At 43.5% G+C, this 25,185-nt stretch overlaps 1 protein-coding gene across 1 annotated transcript; it reads left to right on the forward strand.

Moving 5' to 3' along the window:
* Positions 1 to 706: 706 nt before the first annotated feature.
* TP53INP1 (tumor protein p53 inducible nuclear protein 1) lies at positions 707 to 24,170 on the forward strand. The gene is made up of 4 exons (XM_082259674.1): positions 707 to 842; positions 13,422 to 13,672; positions 16,782 to 17,115; positions 23,880 to 24,170. Exons 2-4 carry the CDS (start codon positions 13,561 to 13,563, stop codon positions 24,130 to 24,132), a joined length of 699 nt encoding a protein of 232 aa, XP_082115800.1. The 5' UTR covers positions 707 to 842; positions 13,422 to 13,560; the 3' UTR covers positions 24,133 to 24,170.
* The last annotated feature ends 1,015 nt before the right edge of the window (positions 24,171 to 25,185 follow it).

The following is a 25,185-nucleotide window of genomic DNA, read 5'->3' on the forward strand; positions in this document are numbered from 1 at the left end:
GACATAATACAGGAGACAGTCAGAGACGGCAGACATAATACAGGAGACGGTCAGAGACGGCAGACATAATACAGGAGACGGTCAGAGACGGCAGACATAATACAGGAGACAGTCAGAGAGGGAAGACATAATACAGGAGACGGTCAGAGACTGCAGACATAATACAGGAGACGGTCAGAGACGGCAGACATAATACAGGAGACAGTCAGAGAGGGAAGACATAATACAGGAGACGGTCAGAGACGGCAGACATAATACAGGAGACGGTCAGAGACGGCAGACATAATACAGGAGACAGTCAGAGAGGGAAGACATAATACAGGAGACGGTCAGAGACTGCAGACATATGTATATGAGTCTGCTAGGAATGACAGATTTGTTTCTACAATGAGACACAGGTTGGGCACCCCGGGGTCCCGTGCTGGGCTCCGGCCATAGACCTCCTGCAGTCTCCTCCACTCAGTGAGCTGTATGAGTTCCTCCGGACACAGAGATCCCGGGCGGCTCTGCCCAGACATGCCCTGCAGGCTCCTCTATGACTGACAGCCCGGACTAGGTATAAGCCTGGCCTTACCAGTCACGTGCGTTAACGACAGCCCGCCCCCTGCCTGCCATTGGCCGGCGGGTTTCCGCGACGTCACGACCCGATCAGCTGTTTGCAAACTTGTAGAACAACAAAAGCTTCAGTTGGAAGGTGAAGAGAGAACCGAGCGAGACGGGAGAGCTTCGCCCTTCCACCGAGACCCGAGACACCGTCCCCGCTACTGACCTACGGCCACCGGAACTACCTCATTACCAGAACGGAGACTACGGGAGCGGGACGTGCTGAACTCCTTCACCCAGTGAGTAGCCGCGGTCTGTGTGTGAGGAGAGGAGAGGGGGGGAGGAATGTGAGGCGCGCGGCACTCTCCCACCTCTACGGAGGGTAAAAAGGGGTTCTGTGAGACGCGCCACCACTTCTACGGGGCGCTCCCCACCTCTATAGCGGATGGAACGTTCCAACACTGACCGCCCGCCTCACTCTGCTGAGTTCTCATCTCTCCGGGTCACCTCCCGCTTCTGTGTTCTATGGGGGCCGTGTATGTGTGTGCGGGGAATACACTACTAGGGGATGCGGGGCTCTCAGCCTGCCTGTGCGGTGACTGGCCAGCGCTGGCCTCTCCGGAGGAGCGGCCCCTTTCCTTTGTGTGACACGGGTGACGTTTGTTGTGAGTTTGAGGTAATACTAGTAGCTCCGCCCCCGTGCCCGCCCACAGGCTTGACGCAATCTGTTGTCATTCTATACAGTGCACGCCCACTGCCCTCCTCTCCCGATGTGACCTCAACCTGGTGTAGGAGGGAAGTTCACCCGGCCGGTCAGTGGGCGGGGAGAGAATGGCTGCAAGATATCCTATATATGGGGCGAGGAATCCCTGATTATTATAGTATCAGTAATAATAAGTATATGTATGTGTGTGTGTGTGTGTGTATATATATATATATATATATATATATACACTTATTATTACTGATACTATATATATATATATATATATATATATATATATATATATATATATATATATATATACACTTATTATTACTGATACTATATATATATATATATATATATATATATATATATATATATATATATACACTTATTATTACTGATACTATATATATATATATATATATATATATATATATATATATATATATATATATATATATATATATACACTTATTATTACTGATACTATATATATATATATATATATATATATATATATAATTATAATTTTTTTTATATTATTAAATACAAAGTAAAGTAATAAATATTACCAGGAATAATTATACTATTAATATAATTTGGTCCATATATTTCATGTAGTTTATGTATTTTAATATAATTTAAAATGTAACAAGATGTTTATTTTTATACTAATCTACAAAGTTAAAAAAGTAAAAAATATTTTTGTTATGCAAAATAAAATATATTAAATACAAATGAAAAAAAAATCCTATTTTGCTTTTATTATTTTGTATTTTAATAATAATATTACAAAATAATCTTTTTACTATTATTTTTATACAACAAATATGTTATATTAATAATTATAATAGGTATTCTTATTTTGTGATTATTACTAATACTATTATTATTAAAATGCTTAATAAAATCTTAAAAATAATACATTATTTTACTTTTATTTTATATATTATTATTATTATTATTATTATTATTATTATTATTATTAATAATAATAATATCATAAAATGAGACTAATCTTTTTATTATAAAAAAATATAGTATAATAATAAATATTATAAAATCACATTTTCTGCTTTGACAGTTAAAAAATATCCAATATATTAAATTTTTGTCATATATTTAGGCCAAAATGTATTTAGCTACATGTCTTTGACAAAAAAATTCTCAATGAGCGTATTTTTAACCGATTTAAGACCGGAAGATTTTACCCCCTTCCTGACCAGGCTATATTTTGCGATTCGGCACTGTTACTTTAATGGACAATTGAGCGGTCGTGCAATGCTGTACCCAAATTAAATTGACGTCCTCCCCCCCCCCCCCCCCCCCACAATTAGAGCTTTCTTTTGGTGATATTTGATCACCTCTGCACTTTTTATTTTTTTGCGATATTAATAAAAAAAAGCGAAAATTTTGAGAAAAAATACAATATTTTTTACATTCCGATATATAACATTCCCAAAAAAAAATTTATAAATCAAAATTTTTTTAACATTTTAGGCCAATTTGTTTTCTGCTACATATTTTTGGTAAAAAAAAAATCACAATAAGTGTATTTTGATTGGCTTGTGCAAAAGTTATTGCGTTTACTAACTATGGGAAAGATTTGTCATTTTTATTGTTTATTTTTTTTTTTACTGGTAATGGCGGCAATCTGCAATTTTTTTTTTGCGGGATTGCGGTGGACAGATTGGACCCCTAACTGACATTTTTGACACTTTTGGGGGGACCAGTGACATTACTACAGTAATCAGTGCTAAAAATATACACTGTTACTGTAATAATGACACTGGCAGGGAAGGGGCTAACTTTATTGGTGATCAAGGGGTTAATGTATGCCTGGTTCTTACTGACATGTGTGGGGGGAGGTGACTGAGTGACACAAGGACAGATCGCATGTTCAGCTATGCTGAACCCTACAATCTGTCCCTGCCTGTCACTTAGGAGATCCGCCCGCTTTGTTAACACAAGCGGACGGATTTCCTCACTCGATCCACGACGATCAGGGAAGAGCAGCGGTGATCACCGCCTCTCCTCCCCTGGCCCGACTCCCGCTGTGTATGAATACAGCAGGAGCGAGCCCCCGGCGGCGCGCGCACGCCGTCAAGAGAGGGGAATGTCTGGTGACGTAGACCTACATCGCCAGACGATAACGAGCCACTGTGCCGCAGTAGAGGCACAGTGAGCAGAGGTAAAGAGGTTAATCAATGTTGAGGTGAAAATAGAGGGGCAATAAAGTATGCCCAACAGACAAATGGGCATAAAGAAATATAGCGATCGTAACATTTACAATGAAGTCAAAGTACATGTGTGGATATACATCTTGTAAAGACGGAAATTGTAATACCACATAGGACTCAATTAAATTAAGCAGTAGCACATAAAAGGGAGTATAAGTGAAGAAAAAGAGTATAGAAAAGTGGGGAAAGGATTTGTAGAAAAGGAGAGGGGATAGAAGAAGGAAAGGCATTGGTCTCAGTAGAGATATTCAGAAATGAACATTGAGAGCATCAATACGTCTGGATTAGCGAATAGACAACCACCTCAGTCGTGTTTAGACATAACCTCTGTTACAATTTCACATTACTATTATTTTTTTAACCAGTAATTTATTTGTGTTGTTAACCACTTTAACACTAGCCACTGTGCTGCTACTGCGGCACAGTGGCTCGTTATCGTCTAGCGACGTAGACCTACGTCGCTAGACTCCTCCCCCCTGTAGGCGGCGGGCGCGCTCCCGCTGTTTTCATTCACAGCGGGAGCCGGGCCAGGGGAGGAGCAGTGGCGATCGCCGCTGCTCTGCCCCGATCGTCGGGGAATCCAGTTTGGAGATCCGCCCGCCTGTGTAAACAGAGCGAACGGATCTCCTAAGTGACAGATCGGAGTGTTCAGCATAGCTTAACATCCAATCTGTCCCTGGCTCACTCAGTCACCTCCCCCCCCACATGTCAGTAAGCACCAGGCATACATTAACCCCTCCCTCTCCAATAAAATTAACCCCTTCCCTGCCAGTGTCATTTTTACAGTAACAGTGCATATGTATAGCACTGATTACTGTAGAAATGTCACTGGCAACCCCAAAAGTGTCAAAAATGTCAGTCAAGGGTCCGATCTGTCCGCCGCAATGTCGCAGTCCCGCAAAAAAAATCGCAGATCGCCGCCATTACGCGTTTAAAAAAAAAACAACAAAAATGACAAAAATCTTTCCCTTTGTTAGTAAACGCGATAACTTTTGCGCAAACCAATCAAAATACGCTTTTTGCGTTTTTTTTTTTTTTACCAAACATAGGTAGCATAAAACAAATTGGCCGAAAATGTTAAAAAATTTTGATTTTTAAATTTTTTTGGGGGGGAATTTCATATAAAAAAATTTGAAAAATATTGCTATTTTAGCAAAATTTACGCTCTTTTTTTGTTTATAGCGCATGATCAAAAAATCGCACAGGTGATCAAATACCACCAAAAGAAAGCTCTGTTTGTGGGGAAAAAAAGGACGTCAAATTCGTTTAGATACAGCGTTGCACGACCGCGCAATTGCCCGTTAAAGTCACGCAGTGCCGAATCGCAAAATACCTCCTGGTCAGGAAGGGGGTAAAATCTTCCGGGGCTTAAGTGGTTAAGAGTGACTCTAAAGTGGAGAAGAGTTGATAATTGCACAACTTGTAAAAGCAGGGAAAAGACTGTCAGGTTTGCACACTTCCTTGGTTTCCCTGGATATAGGTGGCAGAATCCTGGGAGCTCTGAGTAGAAATGGTTATAATTCTGCTTACCTGTGATCCGTTGTAGAACTCTTTCCCAGCTGGCCTCTAGTATAATGCATGAAGTATCACAATATTGCTGGGTGTAAAGAAAACAAGCTTTGCTTTGTCTGGTTACGTGGAAAATTTATGGCAGTGCTTGTCGCTTGGCACTAATTTCATCTATTTCTTTGGCCAGATTCTGAAATATAAAAACTAAAAAAAAAAAAATACATATTTACTTAGGCAAATAAGTCCCAAGCTGTCCAAAAATAAATAAATGCTTTTCAGTCAGATTGCCACTCTATGTATTTATAGCTGACTGAGTTTCTGAAAAAGAAGCCAATCTGCATTTCTGTAAGTTTTCTGAGAAGTCGTTATATTTTTTTTCTCCTGTGGGCTTTGTGGCTTTTTTTAAAACTTTTTTTTATATTTGAAGCCCGCTGGTGAACCCGATCCACATTCCTTGTATGCTCCAGGGCTGTTTGAGGAGCAGGTGTCTCTGCCACCCCAGCAGAATCTAAGGAGGGGATTGTTTCCATTTATTTATAAAGAAAGCTGGCACATGGCGTGCTTTCATCAAGTACTGCTTAAAGATGCATGTCCTATTTTCTGCCTGATAATCCATTCAACCCCCACCCCCACTGAAAATAATATTACAGCTTTAAATAGGTGCAGAATAGTTAAAGTGACACTAAAGTTTGGTTTAAAAAGTAGATATTCCTAAAAGTACCTTCTATTGCTCTCACCCTCTTCCACATTCTTTTTATTTTCTGCTGTGATCTGACTTCTTATTGGAGGGTGGTTGTGTTCATTATCCATGGTGCCACTGTTTGTAGCCACCCTCTTCTGCTCCCCTCTGAGATGGACTATGGGATGTGTAGTGTGCATAGAGCAGAGCATATGACCAAAACAAACGTGCATTGCTTTTTCCAAACAAACAAAGTGAGGAAAAAATAAACAAACAAGTTTGGGAGTTGAGAGAGTTTGCTACAAGGAGACCAAAAAACACAATAAGTGGCGGTTCACACTGATGCGATCACAGAGATCGTATGTAATTCGGAGCGCACTGCTCCTAAAATGACATGTCTGTGCGGTGCAAATTCAGCCATACATCGGAAGGATTTGCCCCCTTAATGACCAGGCCATTTTTTGCGATTCGGCACTGCGTTACTTTTTGACAATTGCACGGTCATGCGACGCTGTACCCCCAAAAAAAAAATGATGTCCTTTTTTCCCCACAAATAGAGCTTTCTTTTGGTGGTATTTGATCACCTGTGCGATTTTTAGTTTTTGCGCTATAAACAAAAAAACAGCAACAATTCTGGGAAAAAAACTATATTTTCCACATTCTGCTATATAACATTCCCAAAAAAAATGTAAAAATCAAAAATTTTCATCCTTTTTAGGCCAATTTGTTTTCTGTTTACATATTTTTGGTAAAAAAAATCGCAATATTTGATTTTGATTGGTTTGCGCAAAAGTTATTGCGTATACAAACTAGGGGAAAGATTTGTTATTTTTTTTTTTTACTAGTAATGGTGGCGATCTGCGATTTTTAGCGGGACTGCGACATTGTGCCAGACAGATCGGGCCCCTAACTGACATGATGAAACATTTTTGGGGGGACCAGTGGCATTACTACAGTAATCAGTGCTAAAAATATGCACTGTTACTGTAATAATGAAGTGTGAACCTAGGGGAGTGTTTTCTAACTGTGTGGGGAGGGACTTGTGAAATGACCACAGAGACCTGTGATCATTTCAGAGAGAACAACGGTCAGCTGTGTTTACAACAGCTGACCGTCCTCTCTCAGCGGGGAGCAATCGCAGCTCCCGGTCCTGTGACCCGGCATCCCCGCTGCCTAGTGGGGGTGGGAGTGCTCAGTCGGCGGCACGGGCTCGCCCCCAGCACCGCTCCCGTGAACCGACATACCCATACGTCGATTTGCGCAGCCGAGCCAGCCTGCTGCCAGTCCTGTCCTCTGTACCACTCTCCCCCATCCCCCAACTCTGCACACATCTCCCTTCCAACAGTCCTCATCTGTCATTCACCTCTGCCCCCGAAGTTTCCTCACATCTCACCTACCCAGCCCAGCTCTAGTACCTCCTGGCAGTATAGGATGCTTGGCCTCTCTCTGTTGCATGGAGATCATTGGTTGGTATCTGGGCACAGCTGAGATCACAGTACAATTTACCATGTGCTGCCCTATCCCACAATGCACCTGCATAAGCATCTCCCTTGTCCCAGAAGGTTTCTGTGTTTACAAGTGACGGTAGTGAGTGGGGAGCAGATGGCGCCACCTTAATAAAAAGGCAAGAAAACAAATGCAGCCATTACATCTAAGAATTGGTAAATTGTGATTATAACTAATGTTTGCTTTTGGGATAATTTAAAGATGCACCAAAATTTCAGTGGCTGAAAATGGTGTTACTAGCTTATAATTGCGCCAAAAGCGCATGTGATTTTTCAGCGACTTTTTTTACCACAATTTTACTGTGCTTTATGGTGTGTTTTTCTTAGGCTCCATGTACACGGGACCTTGTAAATGGCCGTTTAGGAGCAGTTGGGCCCCTGAACGCAGCTCCATGTTATCTTATCTGTCCATGTACACAGGGCCGTTTACAGTCATTTGCAGGCAGTTGAGTTCAGGGACGTTTTTTAGAACGCAATTATTTGCGTTCGAACGTGTGTTTCCCGGCGTTTCAAACGCAAAGACGCGACCGAACGCGATGACCCGCGTTTAGCGTTCGCGTTTTTCCATTTTAAAGGGGAATCATTTTTTTGACCTTTAGGAATGGTTCTAAACGCAAACGCCCGCTAAACGCGGGTGCAAACGCGACCTAACGGACGTTTCAAACGTCCTAAAATTTCAGGATTCAAAGGGACTTTTAACAACGTCCCGTGTACATGGAGCCTTAGGCCGTGACTCAAAAACTGCATCAAAAACATAAAATGGGTGTGTTTATTGGTGGGCTTTTGCTGCGTTTTCAGTGCATTTCAACGGAGAGGTGAGTTTTGGTGTGTTTGTGTTTTTTTTTTTTTTTTTTTTTTTAAGGAAGCGCAACATAGAATTGGAAGAGATATGTTTTTCTTGAGCTTTTCTTGTGCTAAAGGTGCCAATAATGGCCGACAATAAATATGCATTTAAATTCATGATCCTCATTAAAAAGTTGAATATAATACAATTTTTATATAAAAATATATATATATATTTTTAAAAAACCGTCCTGTTCCGGTTTTTCGGCAAGTGCATCCTGAATTATTAGTTTCGGCACCAAATTTCCATTCAGCGCACCTCTAGTTTAATAACAATTTAATATCCTCATAACGAAATATTTCCCATATACCTATCACTAAATATCTGTTCTGGGCTGAACTATAGCAGTTGCTATATGAGAGGGTGACAACAGAACACCGTTAAGAGGCTGACATTGGATCATTCGTTTTTTTTTTTTTCTCCTTGCAATTAATATTTAAAAGTGTTGTGGAAAAACACTCATGACATGGTTATGTCTGTTTTTCCACACCACATAAGGATCTTTGTATATTTTTTATTCTGCTATTTATAAGTGGGTGTAGTCAGATTCCGAATATAGCCATTTTATGTAGCAGTTTTCTTAAAATAGGTGTACACATCCCCTGCTAAGGTTTGTATGGTGCCATCATGGAAATCATTCTGACACATAACCTAGTCAGTAAATATTTTTTTTGCATTAGGTGTCAGGATGTCTCCTTCTAGCAACCCTTTAATAATATTTTCCAACCTTCTTCCCTTTGCTGTAAGGTAGGGTGGTATGATCACTATGTGATACATTTTGCTTCAGACATGTAAACCTTGTACAATAGAAGATCATGTTCTAGACGGGCTACATTTATCATAATTTGACAAACCTGTGTAGCCAATAGACTCTGCAGCTGAACTTTTCCCCACTACTGATTTACCATGAATTGTTCTGCACTGTATCTCTATGTGGAGGTGGCCATCTTGATAGAAACAAGGCTTTCTTCATGTCAGTCCCTCACCATAAATAACAGTTGATCTGATGACATTTACAGAGTGTTAAAAGAAGAGAGGACACTACACTGTAGTAAACCTGGCCCTGTCCCAACTTTTTTGAGATGTGTTGCTGCCATCAATTTTAAAATTACCTTTTCACTTTTTTTTTTTTTTTTTTTAAATGGTACATTTTCTCAATTTAAACCAGGCCTTGACAAATCCCGGACGCCAGGTCGTCATGATGACTAGAAATTGCGTCCTGGCGCCTGGGCTTTTGTCAGCCCATTCATGGCCATGTAGTTTCAGGTGCCAGGCAGGTAGGTTTTATTTCTACAAACAGCAGGGCTCACTTGTCAGGTGGAAGCATCCGGGTGGTTCTGCTGACGCCCGATTGCTTCCACATGCCGGTAAAGTGACACGTGTCCGTTCTCCTTTCATCTTGTTCTTGTCCTGGAAGCGCCGTGTATGTCACTTCCGGGTCCCCGTTGACAGCTTCCCCAGCCAGCATGGCTGGGAAAGAATGTAATGCGATCTGTATTGCATTACATTCAGTGGATCACGTCGTCCATAGAAAATATCGGGTACTGAAGTTTTGTCACCATTTCACGGGTGTGCGCAAATTTTTAGATTTGACATGTTTGGTATCTATTTACTCTGTGCAACCTCATCATTTATCTTTTACAAAATATATATTGTAGTAATATTGTGTGATGTAAATTACCTAGTGAAAAAGGTGTCTCATTTGGTAGCATTTAACTAAACAAGGCAGCTGATTTTTTTTATTTTTTTTAAATAAATAAAATCAAATAAAAGCCATACGTTACTTATAATTGCCCACCTCATGGGACCGGCAGGGTAAGTATAGGTAAGTTTTTTTTTTTTTTTTTTTTTTTTTTTTTTTTTTTTTTTTTTAAAAAGCTTTGCTAACTATTACCTGGCTCCTTACTTTTTTTTTTTTTTTTTTTTTTTAGCTGGCTCTTCGAGTCAAAGCACATTTGTCAAGCCCCGATTTAAACAATATATTTCTCTTTTGTTCATTGACGGACACCGCTTCATATCTTCATTGACCGATGGGTTATGATGCCCTTATTAGGAGTAGGACACTAGGCGGAAAAGGGTTATAAAAAGCTTGACTATGCCTATAGGGCAGTCCCAGGGCGTATACTGCCACTTCCTGCTATAGGATCTCAGTTTTTTTTTTTTGCCTAGTCAGGAGTAAGGACCTAGCTCCTTGCTGGAACTTTTTTCCTTTTTTTTGTTTTTCTTCTACAATCAAGTCTGTTCCTGTGAGAACTACAATCAACTGCCGGACTGGGTGATGCACTGGATATCCTAGATCCTTACGGTCTCCCCAGTCTGGCCAGCGAGTGCATGCAGACCGCAGCTCCACGCTAGGTCGGCTGCGACATAGCCCCACAGGACGGGGCTGGCCTGCGAGTGAACCACCTCGCGAGGATGCACACGACCTGGTCACAGCCTACCTCTGGCCCGCAGTACCCCTGTTCCAAGATGGGGAGTTGATCTGCCCCATCCAAAGGTGTGGTGAATAGTGTCTCCCCCCCCCCCCCTCTCTCTCTTGTAAAAAAATTTGGGGTGGACACGGGCCCCTCCCCGGGTCAGTAGGCCCCTCATAGGTCCTTCCTACCCAGATGCACCCCCTGCCTCACTAGCAGGGTTACCCCTGCACTAGCACCCCCCCCCCTGCTCCCATTCAGGGATGAGTGAGAAATGTTATGGTTTTAAACTGTTGATTTTTTTTCTCTGTGGTGTTGGTGAGCTGTGGCTGGATGGGGGGAGGGAGAGTGCTGATGGCAGCTCGACTTGCCTTTTATGTGGTAGTTGTCCTGGAGGGGGGGTCCCTGTATAGGCCCCCCTTCCTGCTTACAGTAACCCAGGGGTCCTTGTGGGCCCCGGGAATCGGCTACCTCGCCCCATGGCGCTGCCATTTTCAGGTGGCCGCACACATGGAGTCGGGCGGCCATGTTTTTGGTGGTTTCTATACAGTACATGTGGCGGCCATGTTCTTGAAGCCAGAACGGAGCGGTGCTCAGCGGGGGGGGGGGGGGGGTTTCTAGTGACCTCAGCCATTTTTCCTCTTCCCTTATGATCGGCGTGCAGCAGGCTGTTGGCGCTTCTATCTCCCAAGTTGGCTAGTGGTGAGTTCCTGGGGCGGTATATCTCCCCTTTTCCTGCTATAACAGTGCTGCTGGGACGTGTAGTGCAGCGGTGGGGTTTTTTTCATCTTGTTTTTTACATTACCTTTGGTGGCTGTCCCCAGGGTAACATGGAGCCCCTGGAGCACATGTAAACACCTGACCCACTCTCAGAAGCTGTGGGACCCTCTGGGTCTCAGTCTGCCCTGGCGGCCATGACGGCGGTCCTGCAGTCATTGGTGTCAAAAGTGGACATGGCTCTCCTCAGTGACAGTGAGGATGATTCCTCTTTCGCTACATCTGCGCAAGAAAAGGCAATTGTGGAGGCACTCATTATATCAGTGCAGGAAACTTTAAAAATGGAGGCCACAGCTAATGCTGCGTCGGCCGCGACATGCAATTTGGTATCCGCAGACCATCCAAGAGGACTAAGGTGTTCCCCTTACCTGCCGAGATTTTTGCTATTCAGTGGGGCTCCCCGAAACGCATGGTTGGGATACCTTAGCGTTTCGCTAGGAGGTATCCATTTGAGAAATCTCTCTTAAAGAAACTGACAGTTACACCGATGTTGGACTCTCAGGTTTCTAGGTTAAATAGAGTCACGTAAAAACAAAAGTTTAAAAGGATTAAAATAGGTGCATGGAATGCCAGCCAGCCCCAGTCTGATGTACTCACCCTCCAGTCTGCCACCAACCAAGTAGACCTGTCTCATGATATAAATAAAAAACAGGGGTTTAGTTGACACGCATTTGCAAACGTATGTGTAAGCTGCAGGGCCACTGCACGGCACCCTGTTTTACCTGCAGTCCTAACACTTTTGATTTGAGTGTCTCCACACTGGGAGCACATGGCTGCTAATGGATGGATAGGAGGCAGGTGGGGGGGGCAGCAGAATGGAGTCACTTCGCGCGGTAGTGGCTTCTCTTCATCAAGGGGATTTTCTGGCCTCTATTGATATAAAGGACTCTTGCCTCCATATCCCAATTTGTCAGGCATCAGCGTTTACTCTGATTCGCCATAGGCGAGGGGCACTATCAATTCGTGGCGTTTCCCTTTGGTCTCGCCTCAGCTCCTCGGGTGTTCACAATAGTGTTGGCCCCAGTCTTAGCCTTACTCAGGTAGTGGGGGCTGTCGGTACTGGGGTACCTGGACGTTATCCTTCTGAGAGCCTCCGTCTGTCCTGAAGGAAGATCTAGACATCACAGTGCGAACTCTGCTAGATTTTCAGAAATCCGCTCTTAATTCGTCCAACAAGCTGGGCTACCTGGGTCTGACTCTGGATTCAGCCTCAGCCCGGGTGTTTCCTCCAGAAACAAAGCTGCTGAAAATGCAGCAGGCGATTCTGCTCTTGTTATCCAGCCGCCAATCATCTCTCAGGACTTGCATGCAAGTGCTGGGCCTGATGGTCTTCATCTTCTACGTGGTTCCATTTGCTCAGTTCCATACCAGACCTCTGCAAAAAAGCGATTCTGGCAAAATGGGACAAGAATCCACTGTCCCTGGACAATTTGATCCTACTGAGCTGAGGTACGAGGGGATCCCCAATTTGGTGGTTTCACTTCCCGGCCCTTTGACAAGGAAAGTCCTTTCTTCCCCTGTACTGGACGGTGGTCTCCACAGACACCAGCCTGTCCAGGTGGGGAGATGTCCTGGCCACGGAATCAGCCCAGGGAGTCTGGTATCAGCAGGTGTCCAGTCTGCCGATCAATATCCTGAAAATTCGGGCGATCAGGCATTGCCGGTCTCAATGAACGGATCGTCTGCAGGGGTGTCCGATAAGGATTCAATCGGATAACACCATGGCCATGGCATATGTGAATCATCAAGGGGGCACCAAAAGTGCCCTAGCTGCCAAAGAAGTGTCCGGCATCCTGAGGTGGGCAGAACAATATGTTTCAGCCCTCTCTGCTATGCATATTCCAGGGGTTGAAAATTGGCATGCGGATTACCTCAGTTTGCAGGCCCTGGAGAGCTCAGGGTCATACTCATGTCAAAACACACCCAACCCATCCCCACTGCCTGCCAAACTAAAGGGCATTTTTACCTCTGACCACCAACAAAGGTTTTCCTCAAGAACTGAAATTTTATTCTCAATGGTTCCACTGGGTCAAAATTTGAACAAGGGAGATTGTGACAGTCCTACCTAACCAGGGCCTGTTGGAAGCTTCATTTTTATATCCAGCTGTATTGTCTGTTGCATGATTTGGTTTGGTTCGCTCCTCTTAGGCCTTAAACGTATCCATTTGTCTATATACTGTTATTTTGTTTTTGCTCTGCAGGTTCTATACAAGCTGATTTGATGCTTTCTGTATTTTTAAGCTGAGACATTTTTATGCACTTTATCACTGCCTGTGCCACCTGGCTAAACCTGAGCCATCACTGTGAGGACCGAAGAACGGTTCGTGAAGGAACCCTGCAATGTTCCAAAAGCTTAATAGTATGTTTATGGGCGACTCCAGCAACATCTTGAGCCATGAGCCGGAGCTTCGCGAAAAGGAAGAGGATGAATGGATTCTGGTGGACCTCATAGGTAGGACAAGGAGTATGTGGTGAAACACTCTGTATACCTGTATCTGTATACCATGCCGTACTAGTCGCATATCAAAGAGGACACCTTTCCCACTAACACCACCCCCTTTTTTTTTTTCCAACAGCCATAGGCGTTGATTTACTAAAACTAGAACGTGTAAAATCTGGTGCAGCTGTGCATAGAAACCAATCGGCTGCCAGTTTTTTTTTCTTAACCCCTATAGCTCTGGAAGGTTTTACCGCCTTCATGACCAGGCCATATTTCGCTAGTCGGCACTGCGCTACTTTAACTGACATTTGCGCAGTCATGCAATGCTGTACACAAAATGTATTATTTTATTCACACAAATAGAACTTTCTTTATTTTGGTGGTATTTGATCACCTCCTAGGAGGTTTTTTTTTTTTCATTATATAAACAAAAGACAGACCATTTAAAAAATAAATACATTAAAAAAAAAAAGTTGTTTTTTTTTTTGTTTTTAATTTCTGCTGTAAAACATATCCCATTAAAAAAAATCAAATTTTTTGATAAATTTAGACCAAAATGTATTCTGCTACATGTCTTTGATTTTAAAAAAACAAAAACCAATAAGTGTATGTTGACTGGTTATGTGAAAGTTCTAGCGGCTACAAACTATGGCGTGTTTTATATACTGGATTTATTTTTATTTTTTTTTTTTAATACTAGTAATTGCAGCGATTAACAACTTATAATGGGACTGTGATAGTGTGTGTGGGGGGCGGGGCAGACTGACGCTTGGGGGAACTGACTAACTGCAACTGACATCACCAGTGACATTATTACAGTGATCAGTGCTAATAATATGCATTGTCACTGCACTAATGACACTTGGCAGGAAGGGGTTAAATACGTGCCAAACAAGTGTTTTGTGTGTACTGTGTGCCGATTTTACTGGGGATCTCGTTTTCATCCCCTGTCCCTGAATACAGAGCTGTGTTCTGGGAAGCTCAGAGCCAATCATTGGCCTGGACCCGGTAAGTGGCATGTGCGGTTGCTAGGTACTACTAGGCTGCATGCTAGGTACGTGATCCAGAGCAGGGGGGCGCTTCATCTTCATGATGCAGTTGGGAAGCGGTTAATTGAACAAGCTGAAGCCAGATTTAGCATTTTTCAGTTTTAGTGAATCAACCCCATAGTATTATGAAGTTTAAAATAGGCCTAAGTGCTCTACCATCACGCCCTATAGGAAATGGGGAGTAAAAAATGATTTTTTTGTTCTTTTACCTGCTTAAAGTGATATTAAATTAGACTTTTTTTTTTGTTTAGAAATTACAAACATGTTATACTTACCTACTCTGTGTAGTTGGTTTTGCACAGAGTAGCTGAGATCCTCCTTCTCTGGTCCCTCTTTGGTGCTTCTGGCCCCGCCCTCCTTTTGAGTCCCCCCCCCCCCCCCCCACATCTAGCAGCTTGCTATGGGGGCACCCGAGCCAAGTCACAGCTCCCTGTGTCTATTCAGACACGGAGCCGCTGCATCGCCCCACCCCTTTTTTTTCCTCATAGGCTGACTGACTTTGGCAGGAGCCAATGGCACCGCACCGCCGTCTCAGCCAATGAGGAGGGGAGCCACAGACAGCCGAGTCTCTCGTGCAACATCACTGGATCTAGACGGGACTCGGGTAAGTATGAGGGGCGCTTAGGGGGGCTGCTGTACACAGGCTTTTTATCTTAATGCATTGAATGCATTTAAATAATAACCTTCTGACTTTAGGACCACTTTAAAATAATTGTTTGCATCTCTCCAATACATCATGTCACCCCATGTTTTGTCTCTTTAACTGCTTGCCGACCAGCTGCTGTAGTTTTACTGCAGCAGATCGGCTCTGTCCTGTGAAACAACATACCTGTACGTCGCTTTGCATGACCGCTAGTGAGGGTTCACGTGCCCATTGGTCACAGGGGGGGACAATCAGTGGGTCCGGCGGCCGTGATTGCTGCTGGGCACCCGCGATCACTCCCCGTGGAGACAGAACTGTGGACTGCCGTTGTAAACACAGCAGGCCGCTGTTCTGTCAGTAATGAACACAGGGATCCTGTGTTCCTAATTATTATTCATGCAGCAAGCCTACCCCCCCCCCCACACACACAGTTAGAAAGCACCCCCTAGGGACAAATGTAACACTTTGATCGCCCCTGGTGTTAACCCCTCTCCTGCCAGTGTCATTAGTACAGTAACAGTGTATATTTTTAGCACTAATTACTCTGAAATGTCACTAGTTTCTCCAAAAGTGTCAAAAATGTCAGGTGTCAGATCTGTACGCTGCAAAGTTGCAGTCCCGCTAAAAATCGCTGATCGCCGCCATTACTAGTAAAAAAAATAAATAAAAATTACAAATATTTCCCCTAGTTTGTAGATGCGATAACTTTTGCGCAAACTAATCAATATACATGTACTGGGATTTTTGTTACCGAAAATATGTAGCAGAATACAAATTGGCCTAAAATAATGAAAAATTTGATTCTTTTTTTTTTTTTTTTTTTCAGATTTGCTGTTTTTTCATTTATAGCGCAAAGAATAAAAATCGCAGTGGTGATCAAATCCCACCAAAAGAGAGCTCTATTTGTGGGGAAAAAAGGACATTTGGGTACAATTGTCAGTTAAAGTAACGCAGTGCCGTATCGCAAAAAATGGCCTGGCCATTAAGGGGGTAAATCCTTCCAGTCCAGGAGTGTTTAAAAACACTGCAAGTGTAGAAGGATACCTGTTGATCTTCCACAGATCCAGTGAGCTCCTAACTTCCTTTGCACTTTGCCTCTGCTGCCCTGAAAGAGTTCACTTGATTTCTGGAAGATCAACAGATATTTTTGTTTGTACTGCTGCAGTGTTAGGATAAGGATAAAGCTGGGAAAATTATTATATATTGCAGAGATGTACTAACTATACATGCCAGATAAGCGTATTCTTTCAGACATTTTGAAAAAATGAAACCTATGGTTCATGGAGGAAGGGCAGGGGTTTGTGTGTATTTTTTAAATTAAGAACTTTATAAAAATAAATAAAAAATGACTACACAGTTGTTATAACATTTCGTTGGCAATACTTTATATATATTTTTTATTTTACTATTCTTTTCTCGCCTTTCAAAGTGGATGCCTGCACTGGAACATCTGAAGAAGCCTCTACATTAGAGGAATTAGTTTTCGTTGACGAACACCCCGTACTGTCCTTAACATCTGGTGCCTTGAAACCGTTTGGAAATACTAGTGACTCGTACTTTGTCCATTTTGATGCATGTCCTATGGAAGAAAGCTGGTTTGTAACTCCACCTCCCTGCTTCACTGCTGGAGAGTTGACCACTAATGAGGTGGAGACCAGCCCTATGGAGAACCTTCTCATTGAACACCCAAGTATGTCTGTTTACGCTTTTCACAAGCAGGCAGATACATGTGCTTCAGAGTTTGATACCTCTAACAGTTTAAGGTGAGTTGTTTTATATTCTCATTAATGACTTCTACTATTTTCAGCTTCCGTGTATTTAAAGCCAGGCTGTTGCTGATGGCCTTTCGGTCCAAGGTAAATAGTGTCTATATAGTCCTAGTCAATGTTGTCTATCCCTGTGAGGTCCCAGAATACTACAGTGGGGTTTTTATGAATCTCTTGTCTACCCGCTTGTGGACAACATAACAGCATACTTATATGGCAGCAGAACTAATACGTGATCTGGCACTTCCGGCCAGGGGGTGTGCGCAAGGTGCCCGGGAGACCCGAGAGCACAGGCGTATGGGGAAACTGGCTGCCAGGGGCTGCAAGGATGATCTGACCCGTCCGGGGTGGAAAGATCAAGCCGACTGGGAAGCCAAGCTGAAGATGCGAGGCGCCTGGATGACGCAACTGCTTGGTGCCAGCGGGATGAAGGAGGGATAAATGCCCATAACCAGAGTGAAAAGCAGGCTTGGCTGTTGCCGTGTCAACGTATTTCGCGCACATGCGCGTTCTCAAAGTCCCGGATAGAACGGCAAACAGAATCCTAAATATTCATTGTATGAACATATTGGGACGCAGAGTTGTCAGAGCTAATTTGGAATCTGGAAGCACTTGTTAACTCCTCAAAGCCCTTACAATTGACTTCGATTAAAATACCATACTCTAAAAAGTTTTATTAAAAACATTTTTTTTGCTTGGTAGCCACTTCGAGCTTTAGCTTGTTCAATTACACTTTGACAAATAAACATAGAAGCTGATTAGTTTCTGTGCACAGCTGCTCTAGATTTAGTAACTCAACTTCAGTGTATGTGTTTAGTATCCCTTTAAGACATATTTAAAGTGATACTAAAGTCTTGTTTTCTTTTCTATAAAAATAACAAACCTGTTCTTACCTGTTCTGTGCAATAGTTTTGCACAGAGCAGCCCTGATCCTCCTCTTCTCAGGTCCCTCGTTGGCGCTCCTGGCCCCTCCCTCCTGTTGAGTGGCATGAGTGCCCACTCAGTACACAGCTTGCTATGGGGGCAGCCGGGCTGAGCCACAGCTCCAGATATCTATTCAGACTTGGAGCTGCGGTTTGGCCTTGCCCCTCTCTCTCCTCATTGGCTAACTGACTTTTAACAGGAATGGGAGCCAATGGCGCCGCTGCTGTGTCTCAGTCAATCAGAAGGGATCGTCCTGGATGGCCGAGGGACTCGTGGACTACACAGGATCGAGATGGGCTCAGGTAAGTATGAGGGGGGCTACCGCACACAGAAGGCGTTTTATCTTAATGCATAGAATGCATTAGGATAAAAAAACCTTCCTGACTTTACAACCACTTCAATTGGCAAAGATCAAACCTGACCTTACAATGAAAACCAGGGCTTGTGCACATGGTCACTATTTAGTTTAACATGTAAACCCAGAAAAAAGAAATAGTCGGCACCAGCAGGGAGTCCTTGCATAAGCTTTTTTCCAAAGCCGAACAACTGTTCAAGATAGTCATGCTGACGCATTTTTACCTTTACAAAGAGACCTGAGTCATAGCTGGCTGCCATTAAAATAAAGTTGGTAATATACTCCATCCCTCCCACAGGTGGATAAAGTAAACATCCCAAGTAACACATGGGCAACACACCTGTGCCCTATTAAATCCAAAAAATGTATTTTCTCTTTCGTTCATTGACGGACACAGCTCCTGATCTTCATGACCATTGGGTTATACTGCCCCCTACAGGAGTAGGACACTAGCCAGAAAAAATCTGGCTATGCCTATAGGCAATCCCGGGGGGGGGGGGGGGGGGTATACTCCTCTCTCTGCTATAGTTACTCAGTTTTTTTCTGCCTAGTCAGGAGTAAGGACCTAGTACCTTGCTGGAATCTCTGGTTCTGGCAATTTTTTTTATTTTCGGATAGAAATTTTTCTCCTTTGAGATCTGCAATCAACTGCCGGACCTCATTGAATTTCTCACAGGGGGAAAGATTACTTTTTTTCTTCCGCAGACTACTAAGGGCAAGGAACCTGTTTGTAGACGTGGGCCCTCCTTCTCGGCTTATAATTTTTTCGTCCCTCAGGGTCCTCCAAAACCTTTCAGGGCCTCCTCTAGAGGATCCAAACTAACCTGGTCTGGCAAGCCAAGAGCGGGCTTCTCCAGACCCACGTACAATTCTCCTTAAGCATGAAGGTAGGCCCTCACCCGTATCGGGGTCGGGGACGTCTTCACTGGTCTCTGGAGGATGTCAGTTCCCTGGTACAAGACAAGTGGGTCCACAAAGTCATTTGGTCCGGGTAAAAGACCTGTTTCTTTAAGGGGTAATTGTCCTGGTTCGGACTTCGGAACTCAAAACCTGTTTATAGTTCCCAGGAAGGAAGGCAAGGTGTGTCCAATCCTGGACCTCAAGGTGCTTAACTGCTTTGTATAGGTGGAGAAGTATAGGATGGAGTCCATTCGCACAGTGGTGGCTTCCGTGCATCAGGGGGATTTTCTTGCCTCTATCAACATTAAGGATGCTTACCTTCACATTCCAATATGTGCTGGTCACTAGCGCTTCCCTTTTATTTTGCCGGGGGAGAGGAGCTCCTTGGGTCTTCACAAAAGTGTTAGCCCCGGTGTTAGCATTGTTACGCCAACGGGGGATCACGGTACTGGGCTATTTAGATGACGACCTCCTGCGAGCAGAGTCTCTTCCTGCTCTGGTGGAAAACCTGGAAATCGCCATACGAACTGTGAGTGAGCTTGGCTGGATTCTGAATTTTCAGAAGTCTGCTCTGGTTCCGTCCACAAAGCTGGACTATCTGGGTCTGACTCTGGACTCGGCCTTAGCCAGAGTGCTCCTTCCTCTGGACAATCTCCTGAAATTGCAGGCTGCAATTCGTCTCCTGCTGTCCAGCAGATGGTCATCCCTTTGAACTGGCATGCGGATGCTGGACCTGATGATGTCTACCTTTTGAGGCGGTTCCGTTTGCACAGTTCCATACGAGGTCCCTGCAAAGGGAGATTCTGGCCAATGGGACAAGACTCTGCAGTCTCTGGACAATCTGCTCTGGCTGAGCTGGGGAATGAAGGAGTCCCTGATATGGTGGCTTCACTCTCCGGTGCTTAGGCTGGGCAAATCCTTCTCGGGGTGGAAAACTGGCAGGTGGATTACCTCAAGTGGCAGGCGTTGGACCAAGGGGAGTGGTCCCTTCATCTGAAGGTGTTTCATCAGTTGTGTTTTTGGTGGGGCATCCATGAGGTGGATCTGTTGGTGTCTTGACTCAAAAGAAAGGTGCAGAGGTTTGTGGCTCGTCACAAGATCCTCTGGCTGATGCTGCAGATGCGCTGGTGGCCCTGTGGGGTCAGTTTCTTCTGAATTTACGCATTCCCTCCTCTCAAGACTTCTATGCAGGATCGAGACAGAAGGAATTCCGGTCATCTTAGTGGCTCCGGACTGGCCTCGCCGGCTTGGTACGCCGATCTGGTGCGGCTGGTCACCGAAGTTCCTTGGAAGCTTCCTCTCAGGAAGGATCTGCTGTCCCAAGCACAAGTCTTCCATCCTTCTTTACAGTTGCTGGCTTTGATGGCTTGGCTGTTGAATGCCAGGTTCTAATGGATAGAGGTTTATCTGAGTCGGTGATTCCTACACTGTTAACCTAGGAAGTTTTACTTCTAGGAAGATCTACCATCGTACATGGAAGACGTACACTGCTTGGTCTCTTGAGGTTCATCCTCACTCCTTCTCGGTGGCTCGGATCTTGAGCTTCCTTCAATGAGGGGTCGAACAGAAATTGGCCTGGAGTACCATCAAGGGCCAAGTGTCCACTTTGGCGGTCCTCTTGTTCAACGACCCTTGGCCACACACTCCCTGGTGCGTACCTTTTTATTCAGGGGGTGCGACATTTGTTTCCTCCAGTGCACTCTCCGTTGCCAACCTGGGACCTCAATTTGGTGCTTTCGGTCCTCCAGCAGCTTTCAGAATCTTTGGGAGATTCCCTTGCTTACACTGTCTCAGAAGGTGACTTTTTTGGTTGGTGTCACCTCTGCATGAAGGGTGTTGGAACTGGTGGCTCTATCCTGTCGTTCACCTTACTGATTCATAGAGATCAGGTGGTTCTTCGCCCCGGTTGGACGTTCCTCTCAAAAGCTGTCTCTGATTTTCATTTGAATGAAGACATTGTGTTGTCTTCCCTGTGTCCCAGGCCAAAACATCTGAAGGAATTACCTTGCATGCCTTGGATGTGGTCTGGGAAATTAGGGTGTACTTGGTAGCTATGGAGTCTTTTAGGAAGTCACTCTATTTTTACCTCAGGAATGGGCCTCGGAAAGGGTATCCACTTTCTCTGCGACCATTTCCAGATGGATCAGAGAGATGGTGGTTCAGGCCTGTTTCATCAGGTTCAGGTTCCTGCTTTCCCTGTCAAGGTGCACTCTACTCGGGCACTTAGTGCCTCCTGGACCTTCCGTCATACGGTGTCAGTGATGCAAGTTTGCAAGGCGGCCACCTGGTCTGCATACTTTCACAAAGTAATATAAAGTGGATGAAAAATGTAAAAAGTGGTTGAAACTAAAAGCTAGATTACAAACACTCGCCCAGCGCTTCTTATTAAAAGGGATAAAACCATACAATAGATATAAGATGTAATAAACATAAAAATTCAATGATCGCAGCTGCTGTAGTAAAACCTGGATAGATAAAAGGATGTAATAAAATACTTAAATAGGTATAGTCCAGCACTCAATTGCATCCAGCAGCGCTCAATATATCAAACATATATCGCAGATCATATAGTCCTTAAAAGGAAAAAACAGTCCTCAAACTATAAATACATGTTCATAAAACCGCCAGATAGTTCATGTATTAGTGATTCCCGGTGTTTTGATGTCTGCAGTCAGGTTCCAACCTTCACCACACCAAACGTGACCCCCTAAGGAGTGGACACTCACCAGAAATACCATAAAGATACGCCTGTAAGCATTGGTTGCTTGGACCCTTGACACCTTTGGATATCCCCGTCAATCACAGATGACCTCCACAAGCATACTCCAATCATGGATCAGGTAGTGTCATGGAAATAAAAATGGGGGCACAATAGTGTGATACTGTTTCAACATTTATTGCACAAATCACCCCAAAATCAATCCCCAAATCCAATGTGCTTGCATAAAAACCAATCATTCAAGCAAATAGTAGTGGTTATGGCCAGCTCACCACTGCTGCATGAAATGACTCCAGCCTCCTCTAGGGTGAGATCCGGATCCCAGTCCTCAGTTGAAGTCTAAACGGACGAAACGCGTCAGACACAGGCATGCTGTTTCCTTAGTATCCACAAGAAGGTTTGGCTGGGATCCGGATCTCATCCTAGAGGAGGCTGGAGTCATTTCATTTCATAGGGGCACTTTGAAGACAGGAGGATCCAGAAGTGCCGTGGGTGGGGGGGCAGAACAGGAGAATCAGTGCTGCTCTGTGCAAAACCATTACACAGAGCAGGTAAGTATGACAAGTTTGTTGTTATAAAAAAATCAAAAAAAATCCAAGATTTACAATCCCTTTAACCAGTTCTGGCCCGGAAGGATTTGCCCCCTTAATGACCAGGCCATTTTTTGCAATTCAGCACTGCCTTACTTTAACGGAAAATTGAGTGGTTGTGCGACACTGTACCAAAATAAAATTGATGTCCTTTTTTTTCCCCCACAAATGGAGCTCTCTTTTGGTGGTATTAAATCACCTGTGTGATGTGTGTTTTTTTTTTTTTTTTTTTTCGGGACTGCGACATTGGGGTGAATAGATTGGACCCTGAACTGACGTTTTTGACACTTTTGGGGGGGGACCAGTCACATTACTATAGTAATCAGTGCTAAAAATATGCACTGTTACTGTACTAATGACACTGGCAGGGAAGGTGTTAACCTAGTGATCAAAGGGTTAAATGTGAGCCTAGGGGGTGTTTACTAACTATGGGGGGATGCGCTTGTGAAATGACCACAGAGACCTGTGATCCTATATAGGCGCTCTGTGATCATTTCAGAGAGCGGTCAGCTGTGCTTACAACAGCTGACCATTCTTCTCTCTCAGCGGGGAGCGATCGCAGGTGGCTCGCTCCCCAGCACCACGCACGCAATTGGTAAAGGTAAACAAGATTGTAACCAGTTGGGTGGGTCAGCAGGTAGCAAATGTAGCAATAATAAACTGTGAAAGAAGCAAAGTGCCGATTGGAAAAAGGCAGCACCCGTTGGATTTATTGAAACCCATGTTGCTGTAATCTGACTTTAGCAAAAGTGAGTTTTGATAGATTTGCTGTGGAAGCTCTTGGCTCCATGTGCCATTTATCAAACAAGCCAAAAAATCTATAATTTTGAGTTATAGCTTCTTCCTTTCTGTGGAAATCGAATCAAGGTGCTGCTGCTGCTGCTTGTTTGGATATTAATACTGGGGTATTTTCTGACACTTATTCAAATTGAAGAAGTTGCCTAGATAAGCTACAAAACATCTTTAACATTATAGAACCAGTCCAGTAGAATGTGACTATAAGGGCTCATTTACACTTGGTTCGACTTCAACACACAATTAAAGTGCCTACCGCTTCAACAATCCTTTTTTTTTTTTTTTTTTTTTGTTTTTTTTTTTGTTTTTGACGCTTTAGTGGGGCTTCAGTGATACTTCAGTGGTGCTTTTTTGAAGCTTCAATGAAGCTTGGCAGATTGTGTGTGTGTGTGTGTGTGTGTGTGTGTGTGTGTGTGTGTGTGTGTGTGTGTGTGTGTACGTAATGAGGCAAGTTCACAATTATTTCTTCTTTTTTCAGGTTGGATGCAGAACTTTCAAATATGGGCTTCCATGTCCATTATGTTGCTACTCTTGCAGCCCGCACACACTGTCTGGACCAGGCTAAGACATTGCACTACACCAAGCTATCAAAGCAGCAGTTGGAAAAAAAACCTCTTCTGAACCGAAAAAGCCTTAGACGGCAAAACCTCATTCGAGGTTGCCATTCACATCAGATCAAGCACAGCGGTATCCTTGTTCACCAGCCTTGCCAGCGTCGGTACAATTATTAAGTGTTGAACGGTTTCATTCTTTTCGTCCTTCACAAAAAACAAAAAGAGCATAATTATTGGACTATGGAGAACGAATCGCAGATCTTAGTGCCATACCTTGTGCTAGATCTGTTCTACTCTCACAGCATATAGCAATTCAAAATAGAATCCTGCAGTGATGAAGCATTATTTCTATAAAAGTTTAACATTATCATAAGTGATCTGGGGAAAAGGGTTACCAGCAAACCAAGGTGTGCTTTTTGCTTTGTCAAAAAGGCAATTATTCATTATATTGTATATTAGCAAGTCCCAAACGACATGGGTACGTCCTTGGTGTTTTGCAGTCACGTGAGTAAAAATCACTCAAATTGATTTTAGATTTTTGTGATAATCTTATTTTTTTAAGAACTTGGGCCATTCACTTCTCTAACCATGGATTAAGATTGGCCACAAAAGATCACATAGGATTGCAGCAATTTGAAAATTCAAATGGTCATTTTTCGAGTATCAAAAAAGCGAGTGGATGCCACCTTTTAGTGATTGCGTTTTCTATGACTTTATAGTCACTCCCTGTCATTTGTGCCTAACAGGTTTTGGGCTACAATGGGTTGAATTGTTGAGTTTTGTACTGCCAGGGAAAAATGAGATTGCAAGTGAAAACTCAGATTTTCTTTGTCCAAAAAGTTCCACCTCTATGTTCACAGTGGCAATATTTGATCACTTCTGGTCAGTCAGTAGAAATCTCAATATTGATGTTTGTGTTTTTTGTTTGAATGTGTTTAAAAAAAAAAAAAAATGATGCTTCGTTGCTGGAATATACCCATTTTTTCTTTTCTCAAAAATGACCCTATTAAAGGCAAGGTTATTAATTTTGCATGGTTAAAGGTAGGTTGAATTGCCTGTCTTTCGAATATCTCTGGGCAACAGCAGTATTTTTTTTCCTGCAGATTGTTTCTTTCTCCTTACTTTAAAGAAGAGTTGTAGTGTGGAAGCTGTGCCTTATCTGAACCGCTTATCATGCCTTGTTCTTCACACCATTGGCAGGGCTTTGCTTCCATCTGTCAGTACGGCCCT

This window comes from Pelophylax lessonae (assembly GCF_965119305.1).
Source record: "Pelophylax lessonae genome assembly, chromosome: 5".
Lineage (NCBI taxonomy): Eukaryota > Metazoa > Chordata > Amphibia > Anura > Ranidae > Pelophylax > Pelophylax lessonae.

What these genes read in the sequence shown, in the direction of transcription:
- TP53INP1 (XM_082259674.1), top strand. Translation starts at nt 13,561, where the DNA reads ATGTTCCAAAAGCTTAATAGTATGTTTATGGGCGACTCCAGCAACATC. An exon ending in GATTCTGGTGGACCTCATAG is followed by an intron (nt 13,673 to 16,781) that starts GTAGGACAAGGA and finishes CGCCTTTCAAAG; the next exon opens with TGGATGCCTGCACTGGAACA. An exon ending in GATACCTCTAACAGTTTAAG is followed by an intron (nt 17,116 to 23,879) that starts GTGAGTTGTTTT and finishes TTCTTTTTTCAG; the next exon opens with GTTGGATGCAGAACTTTCAA.